At 40.3% G+C, this 21,789-nt stretch overlaps 1 protein-coding gene across 5 annotated transcripts in view; it reads left to right on the forward strand.

Moving 5' to 3' along the window:
- Positions 1-21,789, forward strand: part of LOC149453630 (3',5'-cyclic-AMP phosphodiesterase 4D) — a 1,049,085-nt gene that overhangs the window by 739,902 nt on the left and 287,394 nt on the right. For all 5 annotated transcript variants that reach the window (XM_089688054.1, XM_089688055.1, XM_089688058.1 and 2 more), the window contains exon 2: positions 1,673-1,864. In XM_089688054.1, the coding sequence (XP_089544180.1) occupies positions 1,673-1,864 (192 nt within the window). The remainder of the gene's footprint in view (positions 1-1,672; positions 1,865-21,789) is intronic.

The following is a 21,789-nucleotide window of genomic DNA, read 5'->3' on the forward strand; positions in this document are numbered from 1 at the left end:
TAAGCGTATGACCCTGGAAATTGCGCCTGTACCAGACTGAAAATCATACCTATGAACTGGCTCCATACAAAGCCGGTTTGCTTCACATGTCATTCTAATCAGAGGTGGTTCAAAACACATCCAGTTTGCATATATGTGAACCAGAGCTAAGTAGATTCCATGTTCTTTTCTTGATGGGGTCAAACTACTGTCCCCCGCCACCTCAGCCTGGAGTCCTAGAGTGCACGGAATTCTTCTAACATAAAATAAAAACAGATTTCAAGCACTTGTGCTAGTGGTACTTAAAAACCAATTCATTATCACGGAGATTAATATTATACAGGACTTAATTGAACCCTGGTATCCACCAGTGTGGCCTTGAAATCACCCTACTTCAGTACTATTTCAAAGCTGCAGATCAGTGCGATTTCTACCTCCGATTTCACTGCAGCTTGCGACTTCATTTAACAGATGTCAATGCAAGTTGAAATAAAGTTGGAAAAAGTAGCGCAGGAACCTTTATCAAAGTTGCTGCGAGTTGCGCAAATTTGAATGGTTCTATTGCCAGCAATGGTATGTGACTTGTCATGCCATGGAACTGGGCTTAGTGTTTTTTTTATTCCTTGGTCATCAAAAAAGCATGTTTGTTGCATGTTAAATAAAGCAAACTACTGTAAATCTCTCAATATTCTAATAGTTTTGTTAGAAATTCTTCATTTTAATAATATTCGTTAGATTTTGTAATTGATAGTGGAGTCAAACCAATGTTCGTTTTTTAATACATTGACAAGAAAATTAGAAGGAGCAGGGTGGAAAGTGCACCACAACCAGTAATCTCCATACCAAGGTAGTGGTAGCGCGGGGAATCAGTTGGTTCTCATTTGAAAATATACTGGTGTATGGCCAGCTTAACTTAGCAGCTTCACAGCAGGCATCCTCCTGCCCCATGTCTTACCATTACAGTTCCTGTTTAATACAGTCCCTCAGAGATCTATTAACACACTCTTTCCGATAGTCAGTATTTGCATATAGCATGGTATGCCCTCACTTGGCAGTGTTCAGACATGACAGTAGTTCGATAAGGCACATAGCATTGTATTGTAGGGTAAGAGAAGGAACATGCACCACATTAAAAAGATTTTTTTTTAAAGACCCAGAAAAGTGCATAGGAGTGATGGGCTAGAATTTGCAAGATAGGATTCAGCAACTTAGGGTGCCTGTTGTATACCTGGGGGTGGGGGTTGGCTTACTTGCTATGTATTGGAGAACTTTAAGAAAAGAAATGTAGGAAAACGGAGGATAAAGGAAGAACATATAGTAAAGAGTGAGAAAGAAAGATTGGAAATGAAAAAAATAAATGGTGATTGAGGTAATGATGCCTAGGTTTGCCTACTTGTACAAGTGACCTCAAATGACCAGAGTATCTATTACTTAATGAGATGAGACTACAAGAGTTGTCTAGATGAAGCCACCAGGGAAAACATTCAGAAGAATCACTCTGTCCAGAATAATCTGAAGGATTCCGATTTGTTGTGAGTTACTTTATGACATTTATGTTTAGAATCTAGATCTAATTAAATGTCATAGATATTTGCTTTTCATCTATCAATGTTGATGCTATTGTTTATGCAGTGACTCCTCATTTCTTGTTTTTGGTACTGTTCTTTAAAAAGTATGTATATTATTGTTGCAGCTTTGATGTGGACAATGGCACCTCATCGGGACGGAGTCCCCTGGATCCCATGACGAGCCCAGGGTCAGGGCTGATTCTACAGGCAAATTTTGTCCACAGTCAACGAAGGGAATCGTTCCTGTACAGGTCAGACAGCGACTATGACCTCTCGCCAAAGTCTATGTCTAGAAACTCCTCCATCGCTAGTGATATGTGAGTACTTACTATTACAGATCTCTTTCCTTTGCTTTTGTCTCTAAGTAGAAATACAGGAGCTGCACTTTCTGACTTGTTTTGAAGGTGCAGGTTCCCATGCTGTCATCTTTATCTTTGTTTCACTACATAGTGGGTCACTGAACCAGAAAAGAATATGCATATAAGGTGTCCTGGAACAAGTATGCAAATTGACAGCCCTGGAGCTCTGGAGTATATAATGTGTTATGCCCAGTTTACTATTAGTGTGTTTACAAAATGAATCATTCTTTAGTAAGCATAATGCTGTGCTGCCGTAGCTTTGACGGCATTCCATTACATACTGAACCTTGCAAAGTCTCTAACTGAAGTTAAAAGAAAACCACACTATTTCTCCTTATGTAGCTTAGTAACACATTAATAAAATGCCTTATACTGCAATAGTCCCAAACAGGGTAGCAAATTTGAGTCAGTTCAAGGGCAGTTCAGATTTCATGCGTTTCAGTGTGCTTTTTCTGCATCCAAAATGCACAGAAAGTAGTTTACATGGTTGTCAATGTCATAGTTCACATCAGTGCTTGTAGTTCCAGTGCGTTCCGATTGCTTTCTTTTTTTCTAAAAGTACAACAGACTGCACAAAAGTGGAACACACCGGAGCGCACCAAAAATGCACTGGAATGTACATGTCCCTATCTATTTCAATTGAAGAAAATGAAATGGGAAAAATGAACTGGAACGCATAAAAAATGGACTGGAACGCGTCAAAAACGGGCATGAGGAAACGCACCCCGAATGCATCTGGACTGTTTCCATAGTGTGAACTGGCCCTAAAGCTGAATTTCAAGCAGACATAAAAGTTGTATAAAATAATATAGCTCTACAGTAAAAAAAAATAATTAGGGTTAACAAATTTTATTTTGCAATATTGTTCCTTTTGATAAAGGCACTAGAATCATGTTTCTGGTACGAAGCATAACAAACACAAATTTCAAATAAATTTAAAGTAAAATTATTTTAAAATAAGTTAAAAAAAATTAAAATGCTAAGGGAATGAGGGAATAATGAGTGAAAAACTTATCATCTTTCAGCAAGGGTTAATAAGGGACTAAAATATTATTTAAAACATTAAAACCTTTTTTTTTTCAATTTTACTTATAACAGTAATTCATGAATGAAAGCTTCAGTAGTAGCTTTTCTTCATATATGAATGTAGGTCATTATCTGAGCTGTCAAACTGTTCAGTCTTGGAGATTACACAGGGAGAACATAGCTTTCCCTTTGGAATCACCAGAACTCTGTGACAGCCGTTCTGTCATGCAGAGCGGGGTGCTGCTGATTACACGGGAAGAGCCACGATTATTTGACAGCTGAGTCCTGCACAGTACAAGTATTACGCCTGGGCAATACAGAGAAAGAAGAGTCTCCCACCTCAGCAGAACAGTGCCCAAGGCTAGTACCTGTTCTGCTTCTGCCTCGGCTTGACCCTGTAGCCTTATAGATCCACACTGGTGGTATACAATAATTGAGCTTGTTAGGAACTATGGCAGCCTACACCAAAAGAAATCAAAATACCTTCCTACACCTTTCACAAAGCACTACCACTAGATATTTTGTCTCACTTATTAAGTTATGTTTCCAGCACATTTGATAGATAGACAGATATATTGGGATTATAATGAGACTACAGAGGACTGTAGAGTACATATCACTTTGTTGCCATCATTGTATCATTTTCTTCTCGTTTTATGCCAGGAACATATCATAATTCCTGTGGATCTAAATTCCAGTGAAGCCATGGAGGGTTTAGCCTAATGAAATCTGTCCACTGGTCCAGCAACAACATCATTTCTTCTGCATATCAGCAGAGCGGTTTAATTGTTCAAGGGTCACTGTAATCCTCCATAAGCTTCACGATTATAATTGTCTTTATTTGTACAAATGCTGGATTTGCACTCACAATTTTACTATACCTCATTCTTCAGTAGCTTTTTACTGCTTTATTATTACAGCCAAAGGTTGCCATAGCAGAACTAAACTTTTGAGGGCATTTGAAATGTAAGATATTTCATATGTATGCTGATCTTTGAGTGATGTAAACTGACACTTGCTACGCAGTGTTCCCCTTACACAACAATATCAGTGTACAGTAATACCCTGCTTTGTCCAAGAGTAACAATGTAGATATGAGAATGGTTCCGTGCCAGGAGTGCAGCAGAGGTGGCAGGGATGTCTTTCATCCATGAGCGTGGCTTCATTTGTGTTGGTGTGAGTTTTACCCCCTGTATCCCTTATATCTCAGGATTACACACTTTGCATCTGAAATCAGTCAAGTAAGATGAGAGGGAAGAAGGTATAGGTGTTTACGAAGATCTGAAGTCAACTATAGGGGGGATACAGACCATAGCAGAATTTTAGCTGTTAAACCTGGCACACATGAAATGTGGAGGCTGCTATTGCTGATTGGTTGTGAAAGTATAAGTTACTTGCATGGTATGATGCCCATTCATTTTTGAGTGCAGATCAGGAAAGTATGAGAAAAGCCTTACGTCATTATCTGCATGCTTGCTCCAGGTCAATGACTCGAAGTCTTGAAGGAAGAGCGGTCATCTTGACAGTCAGGCAACAGAAATTTTTAGAGGTATGTGGGTAATGGCAGCCTCCCTCTTTATTTATTTATTTCAGGTACTTATATAGCACCGTCAATTTATGCAGTGCTTTACATATATATTGTACATTCACATCAGTTCCTAATCCTCAAGGGGCATACAATCTAAGGTCCCTAACTCACATTCATACATACACATACTAGGGTCAATTTAGACAGGAGCCAGTTAACCTACCAGCATGTCTTGTGTGTGGGAGGAAACCGGAGTACCTGGAGGAAACCCACGCAGGCACAGAGAGAACATGCAAACTCCAGGCAGGTGGTGCCATGGTTGGGATTTGAACCGACGACCCTAGTACTGCCAGGCGGAAGTGCTAACCATTTAGCCCCTGTGCTGCCTCTTCATCAGGTTTCTTTTAAATCTCCTTCCCTCCCCTCCCTGCTGCTAATGCCCCTGTGTAGCTGCAGCTCCCTGTGCCCATAATGATTGCAGAATTGCCTATTACATTTCACTAGGCCATATCAGATTAAAGCAAGGTATAGCAACTCTGTCATTCACTTACAAGTATAATAAATTGAAAAACAAATCATTTTAGCATGTCGGAATGCTCATCCGTAGCCCATGGCAGTGTTTCCCTGACTTGTGTGAGATGGGAAAGGTTCTTGTTCCCACTGTGTGCTCAGTGTGGCAATGTAAACAGATATATTTATTGTGGTGTTTACATTGCAGCTGTCTATAAAAATGTTCTGCGTAGGACAAGACAATATGAACAGCAAAATGGATTTGGGCATAATGAGTTCCAAAAGTGTCTCTTCTATTTACTTAACCAATTTCCAGCCCTGGGAATTCCAGAAAATGGTTTAGCAGAGGCTCAGCCACTCTATATCTTCTGCTGTCAACAGAACGTATTTAATAGCACAAATATTCAGCCTTGTTTATCAGTGTTTTTAAAAAATAATCTCCTTTATTATCCATAGAAACCAATCACATGCTAAGTGCATGAAAGTGGAAGATTAGTTAAAGTGGTTATAAACCCTTACATATACCCAGTAAAGTGACTGGCCTCAGGTGATACACAGAGATGAAACAAACCCTCCTACATAGCTTGTACCTGTTTATCTACAACAATCTGTCCCCTACATCCATTCAAAGTGCAGAAGTTACACAGGATCTCTTAACTCTGAAAAGCAGGGGGCAGGGAGCTCATGTTGCACTCAGTGAGGAGAACTTTGATAGCTGATTGGAGGGGAGAGACCCACCCACCTTTACACAACACACTGGAACAATGCTGAGGTTGTCAATCACCGGCTGTGCCCTCCCCTGTCACGATTTTTCTCTTGAAGTCAGGAAACTCATCAAAAGTAATTCATGCTAATAGTAGAGGAATGAGACAGCAGACAGAAATTACACTTGGTGTCCTGCATTGAGACAAGTACACACTATAGAGGGATGTGCTTTGTTCATATTTCATGTCTGAGGTTTACAATCACTTTATTCTTGCAACAAAGTTCATAAAGGTAGAACAGGCACAGAATTCCAGTAGGTTGCTTTGCGGCAAGCTTCCCCTCAAACTCTTATGTGGTTGAGAAGGTCCTCTAGCCATCAGACAGTACTGTCTATGGGTAGGTCTTCTGGTTTAGCAAAGGTCATGTGGAGGGTGGGACTTTGATTTTTAGGCCTTTAATTCAATGCATGACATTATCCAAAAGTCTATTTGCATTAGTCAGTATTAAAATGTATGTAAAGGCAAAATTTATTTATTTTGGATTGAGCTGTTGTTGGTTAGACCCCCTTCCAAATTTATATTGCAGTCTGTATCAACGATCGTGAGATTCACCTCTTATTTGCACTGGTGACCATTGTCACCAAGACAAAAAATGAAGGGAAAACCTAAATTGTAGAGCTGCCACCAGAACAAGAGATGAGGGAAAACTTCCAATGTGATCACCTGTTTGTCTGAAAGTAGGCTAAGGGGAAATTCCCCTCATTTTGTAGAGATTTCCTCTAACTTTCTGTTGTGCCTTCAGGGCTAGACATAAATGGAAATTTCCCCAACAGGACAGAGACAGCAAAAAATAAATGACGGGTTTTATCTCTTCTCTGCTTTAAACTACAAGCAAAAAGTGAGGGTAAATCATTTGTAGGGGCCACATTTTCTGGTGATAACTAAGATTGAAAAAGGTCTGTGAAGGGGGTCTGACCTATTCTTCTATCCCCTACCATCCCACCCCTCCCCTCTCACTTGCCAGTAGTTACTGGCTGTCAGAATGATAGCTGAGAGTTGCTGTGTAAATACAGCAGCAGTACTGACAGAAAAAAAAAGACATCCAGCACAGTGTTCATAAACACTGTTCAGATGCATGTTGTAACGTTGGGGTTGATTTACTAAAGGCAAATAGACTATGCACTTTGCAAATGAAGTCGCTCCAGATCTTAGTAAATGGGATAAAGCTTCACTTTGCCAGGAATACCCAATCATATGCAAGGAATTATTATTATTATTATACAGGATTTATATAGCGCCAACAGTTTGCTCAGCGCTTTACAATATAACAGGAGACAATACAGCAACAATACAGTTCAATACAAGAAGGTTAGGAGGGCCCTGATCCTGGGAGCTTACAATGTAAGAATAAGCTCTGTGTTTGCAGAGTACACATTCTAGTTGCCTTTAGTAAATCAACCCCATTGCTATACTTACTGTTTCATTCATCTGCAGATCAAAGGGATGAGTTTTGATCTGCATATGATGTCAGCAAAAGAAACCCAAGTAAATGCAATTTTTGGCCTAATAAACCCTTATTAACTCTTACCATACCTTATTAAGCCCTAATTAACTCTTTACTCCTTTTATTTTCCTACTGATTTTTTTTTCATTTATAGTTATATAGCCATTAATATTTTTAGATTTTTTGTTTTGTTTTGTTTTTTTGCTTGTTCATGTTGTTAGTGCTGCTTAAAAAAGCACACATTTTTTAAAAAAAGATATTTTTTTGTAAATCAATTTGCAATGCTGTGTACCAGAATTGTAATATTATTTTTTTTTAATTAAAAATAGGGAAAAAGGTGCATTTGTTTAGTTTTATTACTTTTTTTTGTCTATAGATTGCATAAAAACGTAAATAGTTTTTGCAATACAATATCACTAAAAGAAATCCTTTTTTGTCCTAAAGAAAATAAAAACTAAAATATGTATTACTTTGTTTTATATAGTATATTATATATATATATATATATATATATATATATATATAAAAACAGCCCTCTTCTCACACTGCTGTAACTGCTCTACAGAGCACCCAGCTGCTGCATCTTCATTTGCATGTGCTGCCATATTTGGATCTTGGATCAGAGATTTTTTTATGTAAAATTTTACTTTTTGGAATGTCTGTGTGGATGTGTTGAGAAATGTTTTTTTTTGTTTTTTTTAATTGCTGTTGTAAAGAGTGTCTTGATAAATTTTGTTGTTTGCATACAATTACATTAAAGTACTATTTTATCTTATATATAATTGGGAAATTTTGGCATCGATATTGAAAATATTACTGATCATGCCAAAAAATTTTCTTTTATTGAAGGATGATGATCTTATTAAGCCATTTATTATCAAATAGTTGTTTGGCTCCTTTTTAAATCATAATTATAACAAAAATCACCCAAATGGCCCTGATCAAAAGTTTACATACCCTGGAATGTTTGGTCTTGGTACAGACACACAAGGTGACACACACGAGTTAAAATGCCAATTAGAGGTTAATGTCCCACATCTGTGCCTTTTTAAATTGCAATTAGTGTCAGTGTATAATAGTCAATGAGTTTGTTAGCTCTTACATGGAAGCACTGACTAGGCTAGATACTGAGCCATGGGGATCACAAAAGAACTGTCAAAAGTTCTGCATAACAAGGTAATGGAACTTTATAAAGATGGAAAAGGACATATAAAGATGTCCAATTCCTTGAATATGCCAATCAGTACTGTTAAATCACCTATTAAGAAGTGGAAAGTTCGGGGATCTCTTAATACCAAGCCAATGTCAGGTAGATCATGAAAGATTGCAGCCACAACTGCCAGAATAATTGTCTGGGATTCAAAGAAAAACCCACAGGTAACCTCAAAAGAAATACAGGCTGCTCTGGAAAAAGTTGTTGTGGTTGTTTTTAAGGAGTACAATATAGTGATACTTGAACAAAAATGAGCTGTTTGGTCGAAGTGCCAGAAAGAAGCTTTTACTGCACCAATGCCACAAAAAAGCCCAGTTACAATATGCCTGACAACACCTTGACATGCCTAACCGGGCCTTCTTGTGTCATTGATGCAGTAAAGGCTTCTTTGTGGCATCTCGACCATCTTTTTCCAGAGCAGTCTGTATTTTTCTTGTGGTTACCTATAGGTTTCCCTTTGTATCCTGAGCAATTCTTCCGGCAGTTGTGGCTGCAATCTTTCTTTGTCTACCTGACCTGACCTGTATCAAGAGATCCCCGAAATTTACACTTCTTACTAGGTGATTTAACAGTACTGATTGTCATATTCAAGGCTTTGGACATCTTTCTAGGTCCTTTTCCATCTTTATAAAGTTCCATTACCTTGTTACACAGGACTTTTGACAGTTCTTTTCTGATACCCATGGCTCAGTATATAGCCTAGTCAGTGCTTCCATGTAAGAGCTAACAAACTCATTGACTATACACTGACACTAATTGCAATTTAAAAAGCCACAGATGTGGGACATTAACCTCTAATTGTCATTTTAACCCATGTTTGTCACCTTGTGTGTCTGTACCAAGGCCAAACATTCCAGGGTATGTAAACTTTTGATCAGGGCCATTTGGGTGATTTCTGTTATCATTAGGATTTAAAAAGGAGCCAAACAACTATTTGATAATAAATGGCTTCATATGATCATCATCCTTCAATAAAAGAGCATTTTTTGGCATGATCAGTCAGATTTTCAATATCAATGACAAAATTTCCCAATTTCTGCCAGGGTATGCAAACTTTTGAGCACAACTGTGTGTATATATATATATATATATTAGAACATATTGAAAATATGTTTGTAGTCATTTGGGGTGCTTTAGTAAAACATCATATGCAGCTGGAGGTACTTGGCAGACATCGTTTAAGGAGGTATGAAATACAGTGTGCACTGCCAAAATAAAATGTCAATAATAAAAACTGAAACAAACATAACAATGTGTCTTATGATCAATTAAACATAAAATAATTACAATCCCAAAAAAAGTCTTTGTTTAAACAGGAACTTTTATTTTAGATTGTATTTAAGTTTAATTAATCAAGAGACACGATGTTCTTTTTGTTTCACTTTATTATTTACATTTTGTTTCGGCAGTGCTATACACTTTGTATTTAAAGGAGAAGTACAACCAAAGCTTTTTGGCTGTACTTCTCCTGTGGATCACAGGAGTGCAGTTCGTTCTGCACTCCTGTGACCCGTTTTCAGCTGACAGCGGCCTGAAGCCTGGTCCAGGCTGGGGAATGATTCTGACTTTAAGGTCGAGATCCACCCCAGAGTTTGGAGCAGCACCTGGCTCAGCGTCTCAGCGATTCACTGAGAGCCTGAGCCAGCTGCCCCCTCCCCCTCCACAGCCCAGCACTCCAGTGAGTGCTGAAGGGGCAAAGCAGACAGCTCTACTCAGAGTGGCTGTGAGAACTCAGCAGTCAGTGGTCATGTGATCGCTGAATTCTCACAATCAGAGCCGGCAGGGGACAGATGGAGCACACGACCAATACTGCATCCACCTAGATAAATATGATTTGGGGAAAAAAACAAATACCCTACTTCTCTTTTAATATTTGTTTTTTTGTGTTTGTTCACTCTTTCTGGATAGCAGCAGTCACCGCTTTTTTTATGCAGTATTATGAGCTATGTACGAGGTGTGTCCAGAATATATTGAGAATAACGATTCTATGCTCCAGAAGGGCTCTGTGAGGGGAGAAGCTGGCCAAGGTCCCTTGGGGTAGAGTGCTAGGTATACATTAGAACACTGATCAGTTGCATTCCAGCCCTGTCAGAGTCCACACATTCTTTTTTTTGTGACACCCTGTTCAAGTGCCTTGTATTAAAAAAAAATGGAAAGCGAATTTGGAACAGCAGTATGGAAATTGTGAGAAAGCTTATGGAGAAGCTCCGCTATCATCTGCACAAGTGTACTGATGGCACAAGGCCTTCAAAGAAAGATGAGAAGATGTTGAAAACATAAAGATCAGGACGCCCCTCTTCATCAAAAATCGAACAGTATGTGTATGTAGTGAGGTCTGTTCTCAACTATCAGAATGATTGCAAAGGAAACTGGAATTACTGAGTCAACTGTTCATTAAATTGTGACTCAGGATTTGAACATGAGAAAAGTGTGTGCAAAACTTGTTCCAAAGAACTTGTCACCTGATCAGAAGGAACACCGCCAACTCATTTGCCAAGACCTGTTGGCCCGTTTGGAAAGAGAGCCTGATTTTTTTGAGTCGAGTGATCTCGGGAGTTAAATCCTGGGTGTTTAAGTATAATCCCGAGATGAAAAAACAAAGTTCAGAATGGCACACACCCATGTCATCACACCCCAAGAAAGCTCAAACGAGCAAATCAAACTTCAAATCAATGGTCATTGTTTTTTTTTATTCACATTGAATTGTCCATAAGGAATATGTACCTGTTGGTCAAACTGTGAATCAGAGATTTTACCTGAAGGTTCTTGGTAGCTTAAGACAAAGATTTTATCATGCTCGCCCTGAGATCGTCTCACGTCGGATCCTTCATCACGACAGCACCCCGAGTCACAGTGCTATGGCTGTCAGAGACTCCATGGGGAGGCTAAAAATGTTGTGCCCTAAGATGATATTCATAGTAAGCCAGTCTGAGTCTTTAGACATTTTTTAGATAGAGGTCAGCAACGGCAACCTTCATATTTCTCTTTGTAAAGATTTCCCTTAAGATGACTGAACTATCATACATAATACTCATTGACACTTCCTGTAACTGGAGGCATTATTTTGATACTATCTGTCAGCACTTTATATGTAATATGTAAATGCAGAATTTTTTTTTGAGCCAGAGTTGAGATAGAGTATTACTATGGGCCTATTAATTAAAAAAATGTTCACGAATCTGCTCCTCGTCTTAGGTCTATGTGCATCTGAGCTTTATCATTTTAGTGTACACAAAGGCAATTCAGTTAACCAAACATATGCTGGTGGGTTAATTGGCTGTTGTTAAAATTGGCCCTAATACAGTTGTGTTCAAAATAATAGCAGTGTGTTGAAAAAAGTGAATAAAGCTCAAAATCCTTCTAATAGCTTTTATTTCCATACACACAAATGCATTGGGAACACTACACATTCTATTCCAAATCAAAACATGAAGAAAAATATATCAAATTTGTGTTGTTACTCTAAAAAAATTGAAGAAAAGTGAATATTAGACTGTTCAAAAAAATAGCAGTGTTTATATTCTTCTTTACAAACTCAAACATTCACTATATAAACTGAAAAATGTTTGAAGATTTTGCTTTCCTTTGAATCACTTAATGAATATTTAGTTGTATAAGCACTGTTTCTGAGAACTGCTGTACATCTGTGTTGCATGGAGTCAACCAACTTCTGCCACCTGCGAACAGGTATGCCAGCCCAGGATGATTGGACGACATTCCACAGTTCTTCCCTATTTCTTGGTTTTGCCTCAGAAACTGCATTTTTGATGTCACCCCACAAGTTTTCTATTGGATTAAGATCCAGGGATTGGGCTGGCCACTCCATAACGTCAATCTTGTTGGTCTGGAACCAAGATGTTGCACGTTTACTGGTGTGTTTGGGGTCGTTGTCTTGTTGGAACACCCATTTCAAGGGCATTTCCTCTTCAGCATAAGGCAGCATGACCTCTTCATGTATTCTGATGTATTCAAACGGATCCATGAACCCTGGTATGCGATAAATAGGCCCAACACCGTAGTATGAGAAACATCCCCATATCATGATGCTTGCGCAACCATGCTTCACTGTCTTCACAGTGTATTGTGGCTTGAATTCAGTGTTTGGGGGTCGTCTGACAAACTGTCTCCGGCCACTAGACCCAAAAAGAACAATCTTACTTTCATCAGTCCACAAAATGTTGCGCCATTTCTCTTTAGACCAGTCAATGTGCTCTTTGGCAAATTGTAACCTCTTCAGCACGTCTTTTTTGCGGGGGCTTCTTGCAGATAGCTTGGCTTCACATAGGCGTCTTCTAATTGTAACAGTACTCACAGGTAACTTTACACCTTCTTTGATCTTCCTGGAGCTGATTGTTAGCTGAGTCCTTGCCATTTGGGCTATTCTTCTTTCCATTCAAATGGTAGTTTTTTGCTTTCTTCCACATCTTTCAGGTTTTGGTTGCCATTTTAAAGCATTTGCGATCATTTTAGCTGAGCAGCCTATCATTTTCTGCACTTCTTTATAGGTTTTCCCCTCTCCTATCAACTTTTTAATCAAGGTACACTGTTCTTCTGAACAATGTCTGGAACGACCCATTTTCCTCAGAATTTCAGAGAGAAATGCACTGTAACCAGCATGTACAATATTTGCTGCCTTCCTTCCTTAAATAAGGGCAATAATTGCCACCTGTTTTTCAAAGAATGAATGACCTCACTAATAGAACTCCACACTGCTATTATTTTGAACATGCCCCTTTCAATTAGTGATTCAATTACACAGAATCAGCAGCATGCATGCCATGACTGTTGGGTCTGTTGGATTTCTATTACTCTACTACACCTGCTAGTAAATTATTTGCCATGTAGAAATATAATTTCTACCAAAAACAGTGATTGATCAGGTTAGTGATGTCTGACTGCTATTATTTTGAACACAACTGTATGTGTATGTATGCGTGTGAGATTGGGACCTTAAGCTGGTCTTACACGGATGGAAATTCCACTAGTTCAACAGGGACTGGTTGACTTTCGATCCATGTATAGGCACTATAATTGTACAGATTAACTTCTGTACAACTGCCCTTTTGAGCTTTCCCTGCTTGATCAATGCACAGGCTATAGCTGGCAACACTGATCAGTGTATTCTGGCGCCGGGAAGTTCTCCTCACTGTGAGATTACAATAGCTCAGCGGGGGGATTCCTCCATCCACCTTGAATGTGTGTATGGGGGAATCGGATCAATTTTTTTATGTTCAACCCAGTGGCATCACTGGGTTTTCTGTCACCTGGTGCAGTAAATCAGGCAGCTTGTATGCAGGAAAATGTCTTCAGAATATTGTTTGCTGACCACCAAGCAAACAGCTAAACACACAAATGAAATACATACTACAGATGTACCTCGGTTACCGCCTCGCATGTGACGCATGTGACCCCACCCCATGTGACATCAATGATGTCACATGGGGCGGGGTCAGTCAGGTGATGTCCCCGGGTGGTCGCGAATCTTACATATTTAAGAACTGTCAAACCACCGGGGCCATCATCGAAAGCGGAACCTTTTTTTAAAATTCTTTTTCCGGGTCAGGGTCAGCGGCAGCGGCGGACATTGTGATTGACATTGGATCTACTGCGGGAGACATTCTTTTATTTTTTTCTTTTAATAAAGGACTTGTCAAAGGCTGTGTCCTGACTTTTTTCACACTACACTTTTTTTTTTTTTGTGAATGAGTAGCGGGACCATGTACCCCATACTCATTCACATAGGTGGGGGGGCCAGGACCTGGGGGCTCCCTTGTTAAAGCGGGCTTCCAGACTCCTATATGCCCCCTGCCCGCAGACCCCCACAACCACCGTCCAGAGTTGTGGGGAAGAGGCCCTTGTCCCCATCAACATGGGAAAATGTGCTTTGGGGGGGAGCCCCCCTGCTCCAAAGCACCATCCCATGTTGAGGGCATGTGGCCTGGTATGGTTCAGGAGGGGGGGGGGCGGTCGCTCACCCCCCCCTTTCCTGACCTGCTGGGCTGCATGCTTAGATAAGGGTCTGGTATGGATTTTTGGGGGGACCCCCACGCCATTTGTTTTTACATTTTGGCGTGGGAGTTCTCCTCAAAATCCATACCAGACCCAAAGGGCTTGGTATGGATGGGAGGGGGGACCCCACACCGTTTATTTATTTTTTTTAATTGCCGGCAATTCTTTTACATTCAGCTGTCAGTGGGGAACCCTGCTGACAGCTAAAACATTAACACATGCTTATCACTACTAAAATACTATATGACTTTATAAAATAACTCATGTGGTATTTTAGTAGCGTTTACTTTTTTCTGACCTCCGGAACGGATTAATTGGTTTTCAATGCATTCCTATGGGAAACGGCGTTTTGGTTTACGCATTTTTTCGTTATACGAAAAGTCCCGCAGAACAAATTAAATTCGTAAACCGAAGTATGCCTGTATATATTGAGCTTTTTTACTTGCCAAATATTTTTTGTCCATTCAATCCTGAGTTTTACACAGCTCTGTAATAAAGCACAGTTCCCTAGCGAAGAAAGGGATCCAGATCTTTCTTGGTCACAGTTTAACTTTCACTTACAGATCTTCTCCCCACCCAAACTCAGTGATTGGACAGTGAAAGGAGCAGCAGCTCACTGATAATCTCATCTCACCAGCATGCTCTTTGTATTTCTGAACACCTAATTGGTTCCTTGTGCCGATTCTACGTTCCCTTTTTTTGACTACTATACAAAATAGATGGATACCAAATCAAATTCAGATACTTTCTTAGCTTCCAAAAAAGAAACTGCATTAATTTGTACCTTTTTATATCTGCCTGGAATTCACCTTTAAATAGATGCATTTACTTTGGCCATTCAGGTAAAAGTGACAGGTTCTCCAGCTGGGGCACCTACCACCCACTGATACTCACTTTAGTGGTGTTCTCTCACTGCACCACTCATGTCTTCATCCCTGGGAGCGATAGGAAATACCCAGTATGTGTGGGGATACAGGAGCATGTGACCTTCTCCCCACTGGTTAAATTGGAAGCATTTTGTTACACAGTATCTATTTGAAAGGTGCAAAAATGACCTGTTGATCATGTCAGAAATACAGAGCTGCCCTATGTCTTCTGCATACCTCCTGCATTATCTCAAAGAGGTTATTTAGACCCCCAAATTTATATCTTGCACTACAGATTAATTATCCTTTATGTCGTAAAGATCTGGGAGTCTGAGTGGTTGAGTAGTTTAGAAAAATACACTGGGAAGGCTAACACCACCTAATTTACAAAAATACTATTTGTTGTCAGCCCACAACAGCACTTGTAATACAAGTATTACCATAACATAAATAAAAAGCCTTGTTGAATCCTCCAGGCCATGTAGCACTTAGTCCCATTTTAGTCTGTGGCCCTGTCATTCATTAAAAGCCCATTTATATTTATATTCGTGCTGGATGTGGCTCCACCCCAGGCTGAAGCCCAATTTATGTGCACTGCTCCAGCCTGCCACGCCAGAATAGTTTGTTTAACTTCTCAGAGGCACATCCAGCAAACCGAAGATGTCAAGAGGAAGATATACAATTTATTCTACCACAGTCAGTGAAGGTGGGGCTGTGTGATCAGCCGGCTGCTAGTAAACATTTGGTGCCTCTGGGCAAGCAGCATAGAGCATATATATTATATACTAGCAGATGGCTGATCACACAGCCCTGCCAGCACTGACTGTGGCATAATAGTTTGTGTAATTGCCTCCTCTGCATCTTCACTTGCCTGGACTCACCTCTGGGAGGTTATATAAACTATTCTGCAGCAGTCAGTACTGGTGAGTCTGTGTGATCAGCTAGCTGCTTGTAAACATGCATTGTGCTGACCAGGGCCATGGATAACGGGGACCACCAGTCCTCCTATACGGGGCCCAGGCAAAAGGTTGAATCGGATGTGGGCAGTGAGGATGATCGGCATGGTGGGGGTGCAATTACTGGAGCCAATCCCCTATATACTGTATCTCTCTCTGCAGCGGCTGAAAGCTGGCTTCTTCTCCTCTCCCTCCCACTGGCTTTCAGCTGCTACCGAGAGAGCCATGCAGGGGATTGGTTTCAGTAACTGCCCCCCTGTAACACCTTATCACCCTCCCTGTGCACTTTACATTTCCCCATGCTGCTTAGGCCCCCTGTGTACCCCCACTCCTACAGTGCTGCCAGCTATCCTCCACTCCTTCCTACCAGCAGCTGCAAGCTCACAATAGGATCCTTCAGGATGGAGAGTGGTGGAAGGGTCTGGTAAATATTTCATATTTTACCAGCCCCTTTCTATCTTGGATGAACACAATGAGTGCTCAGTACTGATCACTCACTATGTTCATTCATAACCGAAGCATAGTAAACTGTATTTTTTTGGTGGGAGGCCCTGTCAGGTTGGCTCTATGGGGCCCCGTGGTCTCTAACAGCAGCTCTGGAGCTGACCATGACTGAACAGTTTATACAACTTCCCCAAGGCACATCCAGCCAACTAAGGGCAATGAAGAGGCAGTTATACAAACTATTCTGCCACAGTCAGAATGATCACAGTCAGCTGATCACATGGCCCTGCTTGCTGATACTCTTGTGCTTGTGTTTTTGATCCAATCTGACCCCTCCCCCTCCTGCTGTGCTGCATAATGGCACTCATTTTTAGTGTGCTCCTGCTGTCACAGACATCCGCTGTCAATCAGAACTCAATAAAAACAGCATTTTTTCCTTAGTGAGCAGTGTGCTCCGACAGCAGTGGGGTGAGGGGGCGCCCTGTTGCCCATTCTAGCTCAACAACCACAGCATGGACCAAGGTTATGTGCACAGGGGATTTAATTATGATTTTTTAAAATGTGGCGATAGCTATTCTAATGCTGAGTTCATTCCTGTCAGATCAAGGGTGGTTTTCAGTACCTGCAGGGTCTTTGAAGGGAAAAAGATGGGGGAAACATGCAAGTATTCCACAGATATAATGCGTATGTTTTTTTTTGTCTTGATGCTATAATGGACACAGTTGCAGATGTTGGGGCTTAGAAGTCAGGAAAGGTAGGCTGCCTTATAACAAACTTTTTAGGTGTGCCAGAATAGTTTTTAAACTAATAAAGGTAATAGCAGAAAGCAGGACATTTCCACTTTTGTGTTTATAGTGGCTGACATGTTTATTTAAGAGGCAACAAAAGTCATCATTGTACATGTTGAGTGCGTTCTGTAGTTCAGTATCAGTAACTCCTGATAGTTACTGACTCTAGACACTGCCAGTGTACATCTCCACAATGAGAGTAGATTTTGTCTTACAACATACAGTACTTGCAGGATACTTCCGCTTCTCGGAGGGCACGCCTTACAATAAGGTGTGAGAAATGAAAGTACAACAGTCTCTCTCAACAATGTGTGCGAGGTATGTGGGTAGGAATCATACTCGCAGCAGAATGGAAGGCAGTGCCTATTATTACATTTGGTGTGTACATTCATGTGTGCTGAATTCCTGACATGTTCTTTGATAACACTGGCTGGAATGTGTTGTGAGGTCAGTCATTGGTTACTGTGATTTAGATAATTCAGTAAGAATTAAAATGGAATTACACCCAAAACCAAAAGTGTAATATATTGCAGCTTAGCAATCATTAGATATGGTGGCTGCATTGGTTTTATTCTTCCTCTGTTTTCACCTGGTGATCTGGCCATTAACAGACCTCCTGTATTAGAGTGCCCCTACTGTGGATGAAGGAGCACAGGGGACACCTTTGGACAGCAGCGTTGCCAGACTGGGGTGTCCCCTTTGTTAGATGTACTAGTAGATTTAGATACACTTACAATTTGAAGCTGAACTCCAGCTAACACTGCAGGTACACAGCAACATTTTTTTTTTCTTTTGGGATAAAGGTTTTAAATGAATAAATAAAATCTGATCATTGTAAAGACCCCTGTCAGTGGTAAATGATTTATCTCAACACTCTTAACTGCTACATTTGTATGCGAGTTTGTTCTGTTGAAAAACAACAGACTTACTGGCCAGATAAACAGGTGGAGTAAAACCTAATGTTGGGTTTGATGTTCGAGTTGAACGTAAGTTCGACTCGAACATCTGCTGTTCGTGTGTTCGCCGAACACACGATCAGTAAGGGCATTCGCCGGGTACACAATGCACTGCGCTCTGACAGTGCATTGTGATTGGCCAAAGCAATGAACCTGAGCACAGGTCAGGTGTTTTTTTTTTACCAATTACAGCGCATAATGACGTCACAAGGGTGCGGGTCACCTGGTTGAGGTCACAGGATGGCCTTAGATATTTAAGAACTGTCAGGCAGGAGCAGCTGTCAGATGCCTGGGAACCAACATCGAGAGCAGGGTTTTTTTTTTTCTTTTTTATTGGTTGGCGGTGGCGACGGGCATCGTGATTGATGTTGGATCTACTTTGGGGAATATTTTTTTATTTTTGTTTTTAATAAATGACTTGTCAAACACTATCTTCTATCATTTTTGCACTACACTTTTTTTTTTTTTTGTGAATGAGTAGCAATACCATGTACCCCATACTCATTCACATGGGAGGAGTGGGATCTAGGGTCCCTCTTGTTAAAGGGGGCTTCCAGATTCCAATAAGCCCCCGCCCACAAACCCCCACAACCATTGGCCATAGTTGTGGGGAAGGGTCCTTGTCCCCATCAACATGGGAACAAGGTGCTTTGGGGGGGTTGGGAGAGCCTCCAAAGCACCCCCCATGTTGAGGGCATGTGGCCTGGCATGGTTCTGGGGGGGGCGCTTGCTCATCCCCCCTTTTCTGGCCTGAATAACAGACCTGAAGGGCTTGGTAAGGATGGGGGGGACCTCACTCATTTTTTATTGCAAATGTTTTCATTGCCGGCAATCCTTTTTACATTCAGCTGTCAGCATGGAACTCCGCTGAGAACTGGAACATTAAAGAATGTTTTCACTACTAAAATACCGCATTACTTAATAATATAACTCATGCTTTTTTTAGTAGCTCTGCAGTATCTTACTGCATACTTGGTAAGCTGCAATGTAATACATGTTTACTTTTGGGTTTAATACCACTTCAAAGCAGTGATCATGGAGTGATTTACATTAGAATTCATATTTATTATTTTCAGAAGTTTACAGCATTTTTTTGTCAGTAGAGCTGATGAGATGCACCACTGGGAATGTCAACAATAGCAATGCCTTATAAAACCCTCAAAAGGGTTATTCATTAAATATTATATAGCAAGCTGGATTTGGCCTTCATCTTTAGCATATGGCAGTGTGCCAGATAATTATTTTAAAATTGTTATATAATTCTGAAGAAAAACATGTTGGACAAATTAACACATTTAGCAAATGGCTGGAAATGTTCTTTTGTTCACAGTTGTGAAGATTAAATGAGCAACAGTTTACAGTTTACATTGAATGTGAGAAGGGAAATTTTCTGCCATATTGGGCCTCATTTTAAGAATGCTAGTTTCCTGGATATGTTAGGAGTCTGCAGTAATTTAAAGTCAAGAGAAAAGGTGAAATTATTACCTGTATACTATTTCCAGGTCAAAAACTCAGAGAATGTATTGAAGCCAAAGAATAAACATGACAGGCTGGCAGAAAGAAAGCCATTTCAGAAGGCCTACACAGTTCTTTATAAATGGTTTCCTTTCTCATATACAGTATTTTCTCATATACGCCAATCAGCCATAATCTTATGACCACCAACCTAATATTGAGTAGGTCCTCCCCCCCAAAAAAAACAGCCCTAAGACTACATTCACACACACACACGTGTCGCATTTTCAAGCATTTTTCAAGTTTTGGTGAGTGTTTTTTTAGCAGATGTGCACATTTATGCAGCTTTTGTCAGGCATTTTCAACTAAAAGGTGTGGAGTGCTGCTGCAAAAGGGGTGTAGAGCTGCTGTATGAGCAGAAAACATGCAACAAAATGAAAAGACGCTCGAAAAAAGCTCATGTCACGGTTTTCACGCATTTTCATTGAAGTCTATTGGGAGGAAAACATTCAATTTTGCCTTAAAATTAACTGAAGTACTTGTCTGAGTGACAGGCATTTTGCTACATGCAACAGGATGCTCAGATGTGAACAAGAGCTATTGAAAACCATAGGTTTTTGCTTGCTGAGCATTTCTGAGCTTCAAGCTACAAAATGCTCAAATGTGAACGGGGCCTAACACGTCAAGGCATGGACTCCACTAGACCTCTGAAGGCATATTGTGGTATCTGACACCAAGCCGTCAATAGCAAATCCTCTAAGTCCTGTAAGTTGCGAGTTAGGGTCTCCATGGATTGGACTTGTATTTCCAGCACATCCTACAGATGCTCACTTGGATTAAGATCTAAAGAATGTGGAGGCCAGTACCTCAAACTCGTTGTTGGTTGTACACAAGATCTACTTGGGTACAACAACCAGCCTGCCCGTACATGAAAATTCATCCAGTCCCTGCTGAACCAGCAGAATTTTGATCTATGTTTAGTCGGCTTTAGAGTAGCAAGATTAGTTGTACAGATCTGTTATCTGTGATGGAAACAAACCCAGCATGCAAAGTGAGAGAATTCATACTTTGCTTTTAGTCATAGGTGAAAAACACAGACGCATTGTAATTGTGTAATGTTGTAATAAGTTGTATTGTGTGGTACCACACACATTGCCTGCCCAGAAAGCCTTCACTGTGAATATCTGTGCCAGTGGTAGCTGTTGTGTACTGTTTATGAAAGGAAATTGACAAAGCCTCAACTGTGTAATGGATAGAAGTAGTATTCAGTATATTGCAGCACACGAGATGACTTTGTCAAGAGCTTAAGTCAGTGTCATACGTCATGACTAGGAAAGAATGGCATCAATGCACAGTAGATTCAGACCCTTAACATAGACGAAGGCACAACACCAGGATCCAAGATCTGCTTTGCAGTTATTACTATATTGATATGGTCATATCTGTTCTGAATGTAGGAAGGGTTATACACAGTACAGCAGCCTTTTGTCAATCTTTTTAATAACTTTCAGATCTTAAGGAACCCTAGTTTCTATATCTACATGAAGCACTTTATCGTGAACAGTAGGGTGCGATATAAGCATACATAAAAGAAGAAGGAATATGGTGTAGTAAGTATATTGGACACCCAGGGCAACTCCATGCGACCACACAATTTCTGTAATAATAACAAAATGACACAAACAGCAATAATGGCCTGAAAGGCAAATGAAGACAGTAAATATTGTACAGCTCCTTCACGTTGGTGGTCAAAAGGAAAATACCTCCTTAAATTTAAGGCCATTGGAAAAGTGCCCTCTCATATTGGTGAGCATTGGTGTAGTGGATTGTGATTGACAGTCCACGTTTTCTTAGATGATCAGTAAAATGACAATTTTATAGTCTTGCTACTGTCTGTTTCTTGCTCTTTAAATTCCTTACTCTC

Source organism: Staurois parvus, unplaced genomic scaffold (assembly GCF_062004578.1).
Source record: "Staurois parvus isolate SC_StPar_1 unplaced genomic scaffold, SC_StPar_1.0 ptg000445l, whole genome shotgun sequence".
Lineage (NCBI taxonomy): Eukaryota > Metazoa > Chordata > Amphibia > Anura > Ranidae > Staurois > Staurois parvus.